General features: G+C 53.1%; 1 protein-coding gene across 1 annotated transcript in view; it reads left to right on the plus strand.

Moving 5' to 3' along the window:
- The window catches only part of LOC147105986 (intestine-specific homeobox-like), a 35,649-nt gene extending 25,849 nt beyond the window's left edge, over positions 1-9,800 (plus strand). The window contains exons 4-5 of the mRNA XM_086009741.1: positions 6,045-6,161; positions 8,530-9,800. Of these exons, the coding sequence (XP_085865867.1) occupies positions 6,045-6,161; positions 8,530-8,784 (372 nt within the window). The 3' untranslated portion in view covers positions 8,785-9,800. The remainder of the gene's footprint in view (positions 1-6,044; positions 6,162-8,529) is intronic.
- Positions 9,801-13,682: the final 3,882 nt, after the last annotated feature.

Genomic DNA, 13,682 nt, shown 5'->3' on the forward strand with positions numbered 1-13,682 from the left:
GCTAACGCCCAGCTGGGTATGGAGGAAATAGAAGACCCTCTCGCTGGCCTAGATCAGGATGACACCGAATATTACCATGACCTATTGAGTGACACTGAATATTATAGTGACCTGGTCTGCCCAGCTTGTGATGAAAACTCCCAAAGTGCAGAAATCAGGATGAATCACTTAAAGTCTAAGGAACATAGGGAGATGATGGCGCTACAGCTGGCAGCTGACAGGGGAGCCCAGAGAGTCTCTAAGAAGCAGAAAAGGAAAAGACGAAGCAGAAGATGATAACCATCTGAACCATTATCACCCCTACCAGATCACACACGTGGTCCCTCCGAACGGAGCCAAATCAGTTCGGAAGTTCAAGCTGTTAAATCCATGGAAGGACTATTGAATGAGTCACTCCAGTAACGTGAACCGACTACACCACAGAGACTGAATCTGTGAACTATTTTCCGCAGAGATTGAATCTGTGAACTGTTTTCCGCAGAGACTGAATCTGTGATCTGTTTTGACATGAAGTTATCTATGTATCTGTTATTCTGTTATGTAAACCTGAAGTTATATATGTATATATGTTATTACGTTATGTTAAATGGGGAGATGACTGTAAAGCTAAGAAGGGAGGAATGTTGTGTATGTAATATGTGTGCTACTTTAAACCTATGGACAGGACTGCACTACTTGTAGGGCGTAGTGATACGCAGTACCACTCCTGGCCATAGGGGTATAAATAGTACTGTGGGTACTGATCTCCCCTCAGTTCCCGCCTGTGGGCATGAAGTAAAGACCTATGTGCAGTCCCTACCTCCAACCAGTAAAGGCCTGTTTGAGTTATACGTTTAAGTCTTTGTGTTAATTGTTCAATACAATACACATACTTAACAGTTGAGGCACCTGATGACTGTGGCGCTGGTCATGTCCGGGCAGGGGATGGCGAAGGGGAAACAGGAGTACTCGTCAATAATATTGAAGAAGTACGTGTTGCGGTCAGAGGAGGGAAGGGGCCCCTTGAAATCGACGCTGAGACGTTCGAAGGGGCGGGTGGCTTTAATCAGGTGTGCCCTGTCTGGCCTATAAAAATGCGGTTTGCATTCGGCGCAGACCTGGCAGTTCCTGGTCATGGTCCTGACCTCCTCGATGGAGTAAGGCAGGTTGCGAGCTTTAATAAAATGGAAGAACCTGGTGACCCCCGGGTGGCAGAGATCATTGTGGAGGGTCCGTAGCCTATCGACTTGTGCGTTGGCACATGTCCCACGGGATAGGGCGTCTGGGGGCTCATTAAGTTTCCCGGGCCGGTATAAGATATCGTAGTTGTAGGTGGATAACTCGATCCTCCACCGCAATATCTTATCATTTTTGATTTTCCCCCTTTGTCTGTTGTTAAACATAAATGCTACTGACCGTTGGTCAGTGAGCAGGGTGAAACGTTTACCGGCCAGGTAATGCCTCCAGTGCCGTACAGCCTCCACTATCGCCTGGGCCTCCTTCTCGACTGAGGAGTGTCGAATTTCGGGGCCCTGGAGGGTCCGTGAAAAGAAGGCCACGGGTCTCCCTGCCTGGTTAAGGGTTGCGGCTAGGGCGAAGTCGGATGCATCGCTCTCCACTTGGAAAGGGATGGACTCATCCACTGCGTGCATTGTGGCCTTCGCAATGTCCTCTTTTATGAGGGTGAAGGCCGCACGGGCCTCTGCCGTCAGGGGGAAGGAGGTTGACTTGATGAGGGGCCGGGCTTTGTCCGCATAGTTGGGCACCCACTGGGCGTAGTAAGAGAAGAACCCTAGGCATCTCTTCAGGGCTTTTAGGCAGTGGGGGAGGGGTAATTCCAGGAGGGGGCGCATTCGGTCGGGGTCGGGCCCGATGACTCCGTTTTCCACCACGCAGCCAAGAATAGCGAGGCGCGTGGTGCGGAACATAAATTTTTCTCTGTTGTATGTCAGATTCAGCCGTTGGGCCGTACGGAGGAATTTTTCTAGGTTGGCGTCGTGGTCATGCCGGTCATGGCCGCAGATGGTGACGTTGTCTAGATAGGGGAAGGTGGCCTGCAGCGCGTTCTGGTCAACCATCCGGTCCATCTCCCTTTGGAAGACCGAGACCCCGTTGGTGACGCCGAAGGGGACTCGGAGGAAGTGGTAGAGGCGACCGTCAGCCTCGAAGGCCGTGTACTGGCGGTCCTCAGGCCTGATGGGGAGCTGGTGGTATGCCGACTTCAGATCAATCGTCGAGAATACCCGGTATTGTGCTATCTGGTTGACCATGTCAGATATGCGGGGAAGTGGGTATGCGTCTAATTGTGTGTATCGATTGATCGTCTGGCTGTAATCAATAACCAGGTGCTGTTTTTCGCTGGTCTTCACTACCACCACTTGGGCTCGCCATGGGCTGGTGCTGCCCTCGATAATCCCTTCCCTCAGGAGTCTTTCTACTTCTGATTTAATAAAGCTCCTATCCCCGGCACTGTACCGCCTGCTTTTAGTAGCAATTGGCTTGCAGTCTTTGGCGAGGTTAGCGAACAACGGGGGGGGGTTTGACCTTCAGGGTGGACAGGCCGCATACTTTGCGCGGCGCCGTGTTTAAATTCTGCCAGCTGCAGACTGTAAGTGGGGGCAGGGGCCCGCCATATGCCATCGTGACGCTCTCCAGATGGCACTGGAAGTCTAATCCTAGCAGTACGGGAGCGCAGAGCTGTGGCAGGACGAGGAATTTAAAATCTCTGTACTCCACGCCGTTCACTGTCAGAGTCGCTACACAGTAGCCGCCGACGTCCGCCGTATGGGACTTTGAGGCCATAAAGACCTGGTGGCGTATGGGCATAACCGATAGGGAGTAGCATCGCACCGTGTCGGGGTGGATGAAGCTCTCCGTGCTTCCGCAGTCGAAAAGGCAATTTGTGGCATGGCCATTTACCTTTACGTTCATCATGGACCTGGCTAGTTGATGGGGCCTAGATTGGTCCAGGGTGATGGAGGCCATCGTCGAGGTCGGTGGGTCGCTGTAGTATTCGCCCGCGCCGGGGGCCTGGTCCCGAAATGGTGTCCAAGATGGCAGCTCCCCCGCGGCTGGTGGTGCCCAAAATGGCGGCCCGCACGGCTCACACGTGGTTGGTGGGGTCCAAAATGGCGGCCTGCACGGTTCACACGCAGCGCTGCTGGAATTGAGGGTCGATTTCGCCCTGCACACTCTCGCGTAGTGGCCTTTCTTGCCGCATTTGGAGCAGGTCGCGTCCTTTGCTGGGCATTGCTGTCTGGGGTGCTTGGCCTGGCCGCAGAAGTAGCATTTCTGGCCTCTGGTCATTGCAGCTGTAGTTGGGCTGCTGACGGCTTGTGGCCTTACCGGGTCCCAAGATGGCTGCTCCCGTGACATCCACGTGGCCATCCGGTCAGGGGGGTAGGCGTCCATGATCTGGAGGGCCACGTCTAACGAGTTAGCGAGGGCCACCGTCTTCTGCAGGTCGAGCCCCCTCTGTTCCAGCAGCCTCTGCCGTGTATAGTTGGACCTGATGCCGGCTACGTAGGCGTCTCAGATCAGGTCTTCCGTGCATTCCTTGGCCGTCACCGCTTTGCAATTACAGGCCCGGCCGAGGACTCTCAGTGCCAGTAAATATTCGGCGCCCGATTCCCCGGGGCGCTGTTTTTGGGTAGCCAGGAGGTGTCTGGCGTAGACCTCGTTAACAGGCCTCACATATTGTTCCTTTAGCGTCGCGATGGCGGCCGCGTAAGTTGTGGCGTCTCGGATGATCGAGTAGACTCGGTGGCTCACCCGTGAGTTCAAGACAAGCCGTTTCGCGTCATCTGTAGTGACGGTAGTGCTGGAGGCCTCCAGGAAGGCTTCAAAACAGCTCAGCCAGTGTTCAAAGTTATTGGCTGCATCTGCTGCTTGAGGATCCAGGTCTAAACGTTCCGGCTTCAAGATTTGCTCCATGTCGAAAATTTAGTCAATAAAATTGATGCACTATCAACAACACCAAAGACTACGAGTTGAACTTATACGAAGTAGGCGTTTATTGACTAAGAACTGGAGCATGCCTCTGCTAGTGGATCCTTCCTAAGAGCTCCTGGGGGAAGGGTGGTGAGTCACCTTTATACCCGGGCTTAGGGGTGGAGCCAGGGGCGGAGACATGCCCGGACCTGTACAGAGTTAACAGTGGTTTACCACACAGACATGTACAGAGTTAGCAGTGGTTTACCACAATACCCAGGGATGGTGATGGAGGAGTTTGGGACATTGGCTGAAAGGTATGATTCTGTGAGTATGACTGTCAGGCTGTTGCTTGACTAGTCTGTGGGACAACTCTCCCAATTTTGGCACAAGTCCCCAGATGTTGGTGAGGAGGACTTTGCAGGGTGACTGGGCTAGGTGTGCCGTTGTTGCGTCCGTAGTCGGTGCCGAGGTCGATGCCGGGTGGTCCGTCCAGTTTCATTCTTATTATTTTATTTTGTAGCGGTTTGTTACAACTAAGTGACTTGGTGGGCCATTTCAGAGGGCAGTTAAGAGTCAACCACATTGCTGTGGGTCTGGAGTCACATATAGGCCAGACCAGGTAAGGACAGCAGATTTCCTTCCCTAAAGGACATTAGTGAACCAGATGGGTTTTTACGACAATCCGATAGTTTCATGGTCACCATTACTGGATATTAGTAATTATTCCAGATTTATTTAATTAACTGAATTTAAATTCCCCAGCTGCCGTGGTGGGATTTGAACTCACGTCTTTGGATCATTAGTCCAGGCCTCTGGATTACTAGCCCAGTGACATTACCACTACGTTACTGCTAACCCATTTAACGCAAACTCAAGTAAAATAACGAAGACAGGAATTTTATTTAGGTCTTTGTACATTACTATCACACCCAGAATTTTACAGCCCCTGGGTTTAATTCAATACAAATGTATTTCTTTACAATAGCGTATTAAAGGGAAGCTCCTCAGATTATGTTCCCAAATACAAGAATTCCCTTACACACTGGCCATTTTTAACTATGGGCAAGGTAGACTCGCAGTTAAAGGAGAAGGCCAGCTGTGGCAAATTACCCTTGGAACTCTTCTTTGGTTCTGTTGTGTGGCTTGAAGCAGAAGGTTCTGCGTCTCTGATGAAGTCCCAGGGTGCAGAGCTGGTAATCCGCCTTCCCTCTGTCGGTTGCTGGTCCTCTTTTGACCCTTTAAGCATCTGCTGCATTGTGTCTCCCCGGGAAGCTCTGTTTTAGGGTTCCTAGTGATAATGACAGGAAGTGTGTCAAATGTCATTGCTCCATCAGTATCGGCTCACCAATACTCCTCTGTACTGCACTGAAGAGTCAGGCTAAAACCCTGCAGTGGGGCTTGAACCCACAACCTTCCTGATGGGGGGGGAAGTGGGGTGGGGGGTGGGTTGGGGTAATCATAGAATCATAGAAAGTTACAGCACGGAAGGAGGCCATTTCGGCCCATCGTGTCTGCGCCCGCCAACAAAGTGCCATCCAGCCTAATCCCACTTCCCAGCTCTTGGTCCGTAGCCCTGCAGGTTAGAGCTTCCCAAGTGCACATCCAAGTACTTTTTAAATGTGGTTAGGGTTCCTGCCTCTACCACCATTTCAGGCAGTGAGTTCCAGACCCCCACAACCCTCTGGGTGAAGAAATTTCCCCTCAAATCCCCTCTAAACCTTCCCCCAATTAATTTAAATCTGTGCCCCCTGGTTTTTGACCCCTCTGCTAAGGGAAATAGTTCCTTTCTATCCACTTTATCTAGGCCCCTCATAATTTTATACACCTCAATAAGGTCTCCTCTGTTCCAAGGAAAACAGACCCAGCCTATCCAGTCTTTCCTCATAGCTAAGATTCTCTACTCCTAGCAACATCCTTGTAAATCTCCTCTGTACCCTCTCTAGTGCAATCACATCTTTCCTGTAATGTGCATGCTGTACTCTAGCTGAGGCCTAACTAGTGTTTTAATGCTACCCACTGAGCCACAATGGCTCCTTACCTTCAAGCAGCGCAAGTTCTGAGATCTGAAACTAAACCAAAGTCCGCAGGAAGGAACTGTTCATTTCTAAGTGCTGTTCATTTTTATCAAGCAGATCTGGTTCCAAAACCGCCGAGCAAAATGGAGGAAGTATGAGAAACTGGGGAACTTTGGCGGATTGCAACACCTCACCGAGGTAGATGTGGTTCCTGCTCCCAAATCCCAAACCATGGTGAGTACATCAGAACATAGGAATCGCTAGACGGGAAAAGACCAAGGTGCATCTAGGTCGCCTTCTACCATCCTGGTAGTCGCATGATACAATAATGGAGTTGTTGACTAATCAGAGTGATCAATCTCTATCAATCTGTCTACAACAGACCCACACATGAGGCGCGGGAAACCCCCAGTGGTGGAGAGCTTTGGGAACCATAGGTCCAAAGTCACCTGTTAAGAACATAAGAACATAAGAAATAGGAGCAGGAGTAGGCCATTCGGTCCTTCGAGCCTGCTCCACCATTCAATGAGATCATGGCTGATCTTCTGCCTCAACTCCATTCACCAGCCCTATCGCCATATCCCTTGATGCCCTTACTAGTCAGAAATCTATCGATTTCTGTTTTGAATATACCCAATGACTGAGCCTCCACAGCCCTCTGAGGTAGAGAATTCCAAAGATTCACCACCCTCTGTGTGAAGAAATTTCTTCTCAACTCAGTCCTGAATGGCCTACCCTTTATCCTGAGGCTGTGGCCCCTGGTTCGAGACTCCCCAGCCAAGGGAAACATTCTCCCAGCATCCACCCTATCAAGCCCTGTAATCATTTTGTATGCTTCAATGAGATCCCCTCTCATTCTTCTGAATTCCTCCAAAACCGGCTACACTTACCATGCCATGTCTCAAAATACTCATATACTGTCTCCCAAACTATTATTTTCTGAAGGACCCTTTAAGCATCAGCGGCATTGTGCCTTTCCGGGAAGCACTGGTTTCCTGTGCGGTTCTGAAAGAAATCTATCTCATTTGCTTTGGAATGAATCAATACCAATTGCTTCCACCACCTCCCGAGGGAGCCTGTTCCATAGATTGACCACTTGCTCACTGAAAATATTCTTTCCATGTAACAAAGCATTCAATTGTAAAGCCGGTGAGTAGCTGAGCCGTACTGACCAGGATGGTCGCAGGTTCGAAGCTTGTGATTGGCTGATCTCAGCTAGAGCAGTCAAAGAGGAATCACTGTTGGCCTCAGATGCCCTATATTGTCCTGTCTATAGTCCTGAAAATCAGTCCGCAACAACAACAACTTGCACTTATAGAGCACCTTTAATGGACCAAAACGTCCCAAGGTGCTTCACAGGAGCGTCATCAGGCAAAATTTGACACCGAGCCACATAAGGAGATATTCGGACAGGTGACCAAAAGCTTGGTCAGAGAGGTAGATTTTAAGGAGAATCTTAAAGGAGGAGGGAGGTAGAGATGCAGAGAGGTTTAGGGAAGGAATTCCAGAGCTCAGGGTCAAGGCAGCTGAAAGCACGGCCGCCAATGGTGGAGCGATGGAAATCGGGGATGCTCAAGAGGTCAGAATTGGAGGAGCGCAGAGATCTCGGAGAGTTGTCAGGCTGGAGGAGGTTACAGGGATAGGGAGGGGCGAGGCCATGGAGGAATTTGGACACAAGGTTGAGAATTTTAAATTTGAGGCATTGATGGACCAGGAGCCAGTGTAGGTCAGCGAGCACAGGGGTGATGGGTGAACGGGACTGGGTGTGAGTCAGGACACGGGGCAGTGAGCACAGGGGTGATGGGTGAACGGGACTGGGTGTGAGTCAGGACACGGGGCAGTGAGCACAGGGGGTGATGGGGGAATGGGACTTGGTGTGAGTCAGGACACGGGGCAGTGAGCACAGGGGTGATGGGTGAACGGGACTGGGTGTGAGTTAGGACACGGGGCAGTGAGCACAGGGGGTGATGGGTGAACGGGACTGGGTGTGAGTCAGGACACGGGTCAGCGAGCACAGGGGGTGATGGGTGAACGGGACTGGGTGTGAGTTAGGACACGGGGCAGTGAGCACAGGGGGTGATGGGTGAACGGGACTGGGTGTGAGTCAGGACACGGGTCAGTGAGCACAGGGGGTGATGGGGGAATGGGACTTGGTGTGAGTTAGGACACGGGGCAGTGAGCACAGGGGTGATGGGTGAACGGGACTGGGTGTGAGTCAGGATATGGGCAGCAGAGTTTTGGATGAGTTCATATTTATGGAGGGGGGTAGGTGGGAGGCCAGCCAAGACAGCATTACCCCTTTGTGTGGAATGTGGCTCTTGGGTGAGGGATAGGACCAGCCTGGCCTCAACATCCTCACAGTCCAACCTCAAACTTGATGTTTGACCACTTGGCGGGAAGATCGGACAGTAAGGGATGCCAGTACAGGCACCTCATAATCCACCTGGAGCCTTTCGGAGATGAGGAGAAAAACTGGGTTGTTTTTTCTGCAGTTTGTTGTTGTTTCCCTTTTGTCGCTCTCAAGATGCGAAGTTCAATTAATGAATGGGGTTTGGGGTTCTCTTTATTTGCACTACAAACTTATGCTTGTCTTTCTTTGCAGAGTTCAAGCACGATAACAAAGAAAGCATTAATGGCCCCACTACTGTCCAGCTACTACCCCCTCGTACCAGAGTCTTTGACATCGATGTTGGCACCGTACTCTTTAGCATTGGCACCGCTGCCCGCAGTTGATACCATCGCCATGTCAAAGCTCCAGCCTCATTTCTTATGGGTTCCACCGTACCATGTACCCATCTCCACTAGGCCACAATGGGACATGACCTGCATGGGGCTAAGGAGAAACAACCCAAACTAAAATTAACCGCTACAGACTATAACATGCACCCAGCAGAATCCAGGAGGCCAGCACAATATGGGAAGCGTTCTTGGAGCCTCGCCGTGAAGTGATGTGGTGTTTTGTGTTGTACATACGTGTTAATGCTCGGCGAGAGGCTGTACCCAACAATGGCCAGAAGAACTCAAGCCGAGGGAACAGGGATTCTCCAACATTGCCCTGAGAACCTTGAGGAAGCGGGGAGAGTTGGTACACTCTGACCTCAGGACACTGGCTCAGGGTGAGCCCTCTGGAGCCTTGCTGATTTATGCTGTGACTGAAGTTCCTCCTGAGCCCTTTTCACCATTGATGACTAGAATGAAGAGCCCCTTCATTTTCTACGTTAACTCTTGTTGTTCTATCGTACAGCGCCCTCCGATCCCCATTGGGCTGTGTGGACACTATTCTTCTCTCTCTCCCTGTAGCTGCCATAGCAGACGTAGCTTCAGAACAACATTTCATGCACATGACTGCTCATTCCAATCGTCTGTCTGAGGAAGAAGGACTTTATCGGATGCCTCTGCCTGAGCTGGATTCTGGCCCGGGTACCAGATGAAGAATAACGTTCGAATGTGATGTTTTTTCCCCCCAGTCCTGTTCTTGTGCAGCTCATGTTGTGTCATTCTCACCACTTGAAAGTGCTTTACATTCACAAGAGGATACGGGAAACGTCAAAAGAAGGCAACTGGCCGAGGATGGATAAAGTCCGACGTACGATTGGGAAGTTGCTTGGTTAACATTTGTTGAGGCGGGGTCGAAGTGGGTTGGGTAGAGGCCATGGCAGAGCTGATTGTTTACGGATTGTGAACAGGGTGAACCAGCTGAATGGGCCTGTCCATTATCTATGAGTATGTGTGGAGGGATAACCAGAGCGTATGTACATTGTTTTGAACCCTCTGCTCACTTGTTTAGTCGGCCATTGTTGATGATACCTGTGTTGATAATGTTAATCTGTTCATGACTTTTGATTAAATCTGTTTGATCAGAACTTAAATGAAGTTGCTGTATTTAAGATTCAGTTTTTTTGAGAGGGGTCTGGAAGTACTTTGAGACAGGTTTGAGAAAATGTCGAATTGCCAACAGGAGGATGGTTTTTATTTCTGATCTACTGCACTCGATTTACGGCGCCAAGGAATTTAGGCCCCAATCTCCCCATCTTTCCCTCTCTAGATCACCAGCTAAGTTCTCATGAGGCCAGAGGCAAGGAGTCTCTTTCTGTCTCTCATGGTCCACGCCATTGTAAAGAGGCAGGTGTTTATTTCAATTGAGGCCACTCTTGCTGTCTTTAGTGCCTCGGTAGAGAGAACCTTTCTGCCTGTGACCCACTGTGTTTCACTGTGTGCTGAAGTTAGTACTCTACATTTTAACCCTCTGTACCCACGTCTACTGGTAATCTCTGGTCATTTAGCAAGTTGTTGCTTCATATTAGAACCCGCTGTAAGGGTCAGTCTCAGTTCAAAGTTCAGTGGTCACCATCTTAGAACTGTTGTGTGGCTGTACAATTGTAACAATTTTAAGATATTTCAATTCAAGAATCACACTTCCCGTTTTAACAAAGAGAGACTAAAAGCTAACATTACAACAATATAAAGACAAATCAATAATGTAATTGCATTAGCACACGTCAAGTCAGTCTGATTCACCCTTTTCTTACAGGCGGGGGGGAGGGGTGTCAAAACATTGCGATTTTAGGGACACCCCTTTCCTCATTCCACGCTTCCTCCTATTCCTATTATTCCTGTGCTGGTCATGCTGCTTCTGGAATCATTAAAATAACTCAGAAAGTGCTCCAGAATATGGTAGTTTGGTTCCACAAGCACGCGTGTCCCCAGGCCCACCACCACACCCCTGCCCCGTATTTAGTGAATGGTAAAGTTTTCTTGTGGAGGAATTGGCACCAAGTCAACACTTCTCAGGGAACCGAACACCCACTTCACAAGATTATACAAAATAACCGCTGGTCATTTAAATATTATAATGAGGCGCCATGCTTCAGAATTAACCACCATTTTATATTTAACCCGGGCCTCGGGTAACCCAGCAGCTAAAAGGAGGCAAGGACTGCTGGATCCAGGAGTTAAGTGCCTTTCCACCTACCTACTGGATCCAGCTTGCCGGCTTCAAGCACCCCCCACGATTAGACAACCCCCCACCATTTCGATCTCTCCACCCGACCCTTCCACTCTCCCCCGACCCTTCCGATCTCCCCCCTGACCCTTCCACTCTCCCCCCCGACCCTTCCACTCTCCCCTGACCCTTCCGATCTCCGCCCCCGACCCTTCCACTCTCCCCCACGACCCTTCCTATCTCCCCCGACCCTTCCGATCTCCCCCCGACCCTTCCACTCCCCCCCAACCCTTCCACTCTCCCCCCCACGACTCTTCGGATCTCCCCCCGACCCTTCCATTCTCCCCCTGACCCTTCCGATCTCCCCCTGACCCTTCCACTCTCCCCCCCGACCCTTCCACTCTCCCCCCGACCCTTCCGATCGCCCCATGACCCTTTCACTCTCCCCCGACCCTTCCGATCGCCCCCTGGCCCTTCCACTCTCCCCCCCGACACTTTCAATCTCCCCCCGACCCTTCCGATCTCCCCCTGACCCTTCCACTCTCCCCCGACCCTTCCACTCTCGCCCCCGACCCTTCCACTCTCCCCCCGACCCTTCCACTCCCCCCCGACCCTTCCGATCTCTCCCCGACCCTTCCGATCTCCCCCGACCCTTCCACTCTCGCCCCCGACCCTTCCACTCTCCCCCCGACCCTTCCGATCTCTCCCCGACCCTTCCATTCTCCCCCACAACCCTTCTGATCGTCCCCCGACCCTTCCATTCTCCCCCACAACCCTTCTGATCTCAACCCGACCCTTCCACTCTCCCCCCCGACCCTTTCAATCTCCACCGCCTCGACCCTTCCGATCTCCCCCCAACCCTTCCTATCTCCCCTGACCCTTCCGATCTCCACCTGACCCTTCCGATCTCCCCTGACCCTTCCAATCTCCCCCTGACCCTTCCGATCTCCCCCGACCCTTCCGATCTCCCCCGACCCTTCCGATCACCCCCGACCCTTCCGATCTCCCCCTGACCCTTCCAACCTCCCCCCGACCCTTCCGATCTCCCCCCGACCCTTCCGATCTCCCCCTGACCCTTCCACTCTCCCCCGACCCTTCCACTCTCGCCCCCGACCCTTCCACTCTCCCCCCGACCCTTCCACTCCCCCCCGACCCTTCCACTCTCGCCCCCGACCCTTCCACTCTCCCCCCGACCCTTCCGATCTCTCCCCGACCCTTCCATTCTCCCCCACAACCCTTCTGATCATCCCCCGACCCTTCCACTCTCCCCCCGACCCTTTCAATCTCCCCCGCCTCGAACCTTCCGATCTCCCCCCAACCCTTCCTATCTCCCCTGACCCTTCCGATCTCCCCTGACCCTTCCGATCTCCCCTGACCCTTCCGATCTCCCCCCGACCCTTCCGATCTCCCCTGACCCTTCCGATCTCCCCCCGACCCTTCCGATCTCCCCCCGACCCTTCCGATCTCCCCTGACCCTTCCGATCTCCCCCCGACCCTTCCGATCTCCCCTGACCCTTCCGATCTCCCCTGACCCTTCCGATCTCCCCCGACCCTTCCGATCTCCCCCGACCCTTCCGATCTCCCCCGACCCTTCCGATCTCCCCCTGACCCTTCCGATCTCCCCCTGACCCTTCCGATCTCCCCCGACCCTTCCGATCTCCCCCGACCCTTCCGATCTCCCCCGACCCTTCCGATCTCCCCCTGACACTTCCAACCTCCCCCCGACCCGTCCGATCTCCCCTGACCCTTCCGATCTCCCCCCGACCCTTCCGATCTCCCCCCGACCCTTCCGATTTCCCCTCGACCCTTCCGATCTCCCCTGACCCTTCCGATCTCCCCCCGACCCTTCCGATCTCCCCCCTGACCCTTCCGATCTCCCCTGACCCTTCCGATCTCCCCCCGACCCTTCCGATCTCCCCCCGACCCTTCCGATTTCCCCTCGACCCTTCCGATCTCCCCTGACCCTTCCGATCTCCCCCCGACCCTTCCGATCTCCCCCCGACCCTTCCGATCTCCCCCCGACCCTTCCGATTTCCCCTCGACCCTTCCGATCTCCCCTCGACCCTTCCGATCTCCCCTGACCCTTCCGATCTCCCCCCGACCCTTCCGATCTCCCCTGACCCTTCCGATCTCCCCCCGACCCTTCCGATCTCCCCTGACCCTTCCGATCTCCCCCCAACCCTTCCGATCTCACCTGACCCTTCCGATCTCCCCCCGACCCTTCCGATCTCCCCTGACCCTTCCAATCTCCCCCTGACCCTTCCGATCTCCCCCCGACCCTTCCGATCTCCCCCGACCCTTCCAATCTCCCCATGACCCTTCCAATCTCCCCCCGACCCTTCCAATCTCCCCCTGACCCTTCCGATCTCCCCCGACCCTTCCAATCTCCCCCTGACCCTTCCGATCTCCCCCGACCCTTCCAATCTCCCCATGACCCTTCCGATCTCCCCCGACCCTTCCGATCTCCCCTGACCCTTCCAATCTCCCCCTGACCCTTCCCATCTCCCCCTGACCCTTCCAATCTCCCCCCGACCCTTCCGATCTCCTCCCGACCCTTCCAATCTCCCCCTGACCCTTCCGATCTCCCCCGACCCTTCCGATCTCCCCCCGACCCTTCCGATTTCCCCTCGACCCTTCCGATCTCCCCTCGACCCTTCCGATCTCCCCCCGACCCTTCCGATCTCCCCTGACCCTTCCAATCTCCCCCTGACCCTTCCGATCTCCCCCGACCCTTCCAATCTCCCCATGACCCTTCCAATCTCCCACTGACCCTTCCGATCTCCCCCGACCCTTCCAATCTCCCCATGACCCTT

Source organism: Somniosus microcephalus, chromosome 16 (genome assembly GCF_052327205.1).
Source record: "Somniosus microcephalus isolate GS21.2 chromosome 16, FLI_Smic_1.0, whole genome shotgun sequence".
In the NCBI taxonomy this organism is placed as follows: domain Eukaryota; kingdom Metazoa; phylum Chordata; class Chondrichthyes; order Squaliformes; family Somniosidae; genus Somniosus; species Somniosus microcephalus.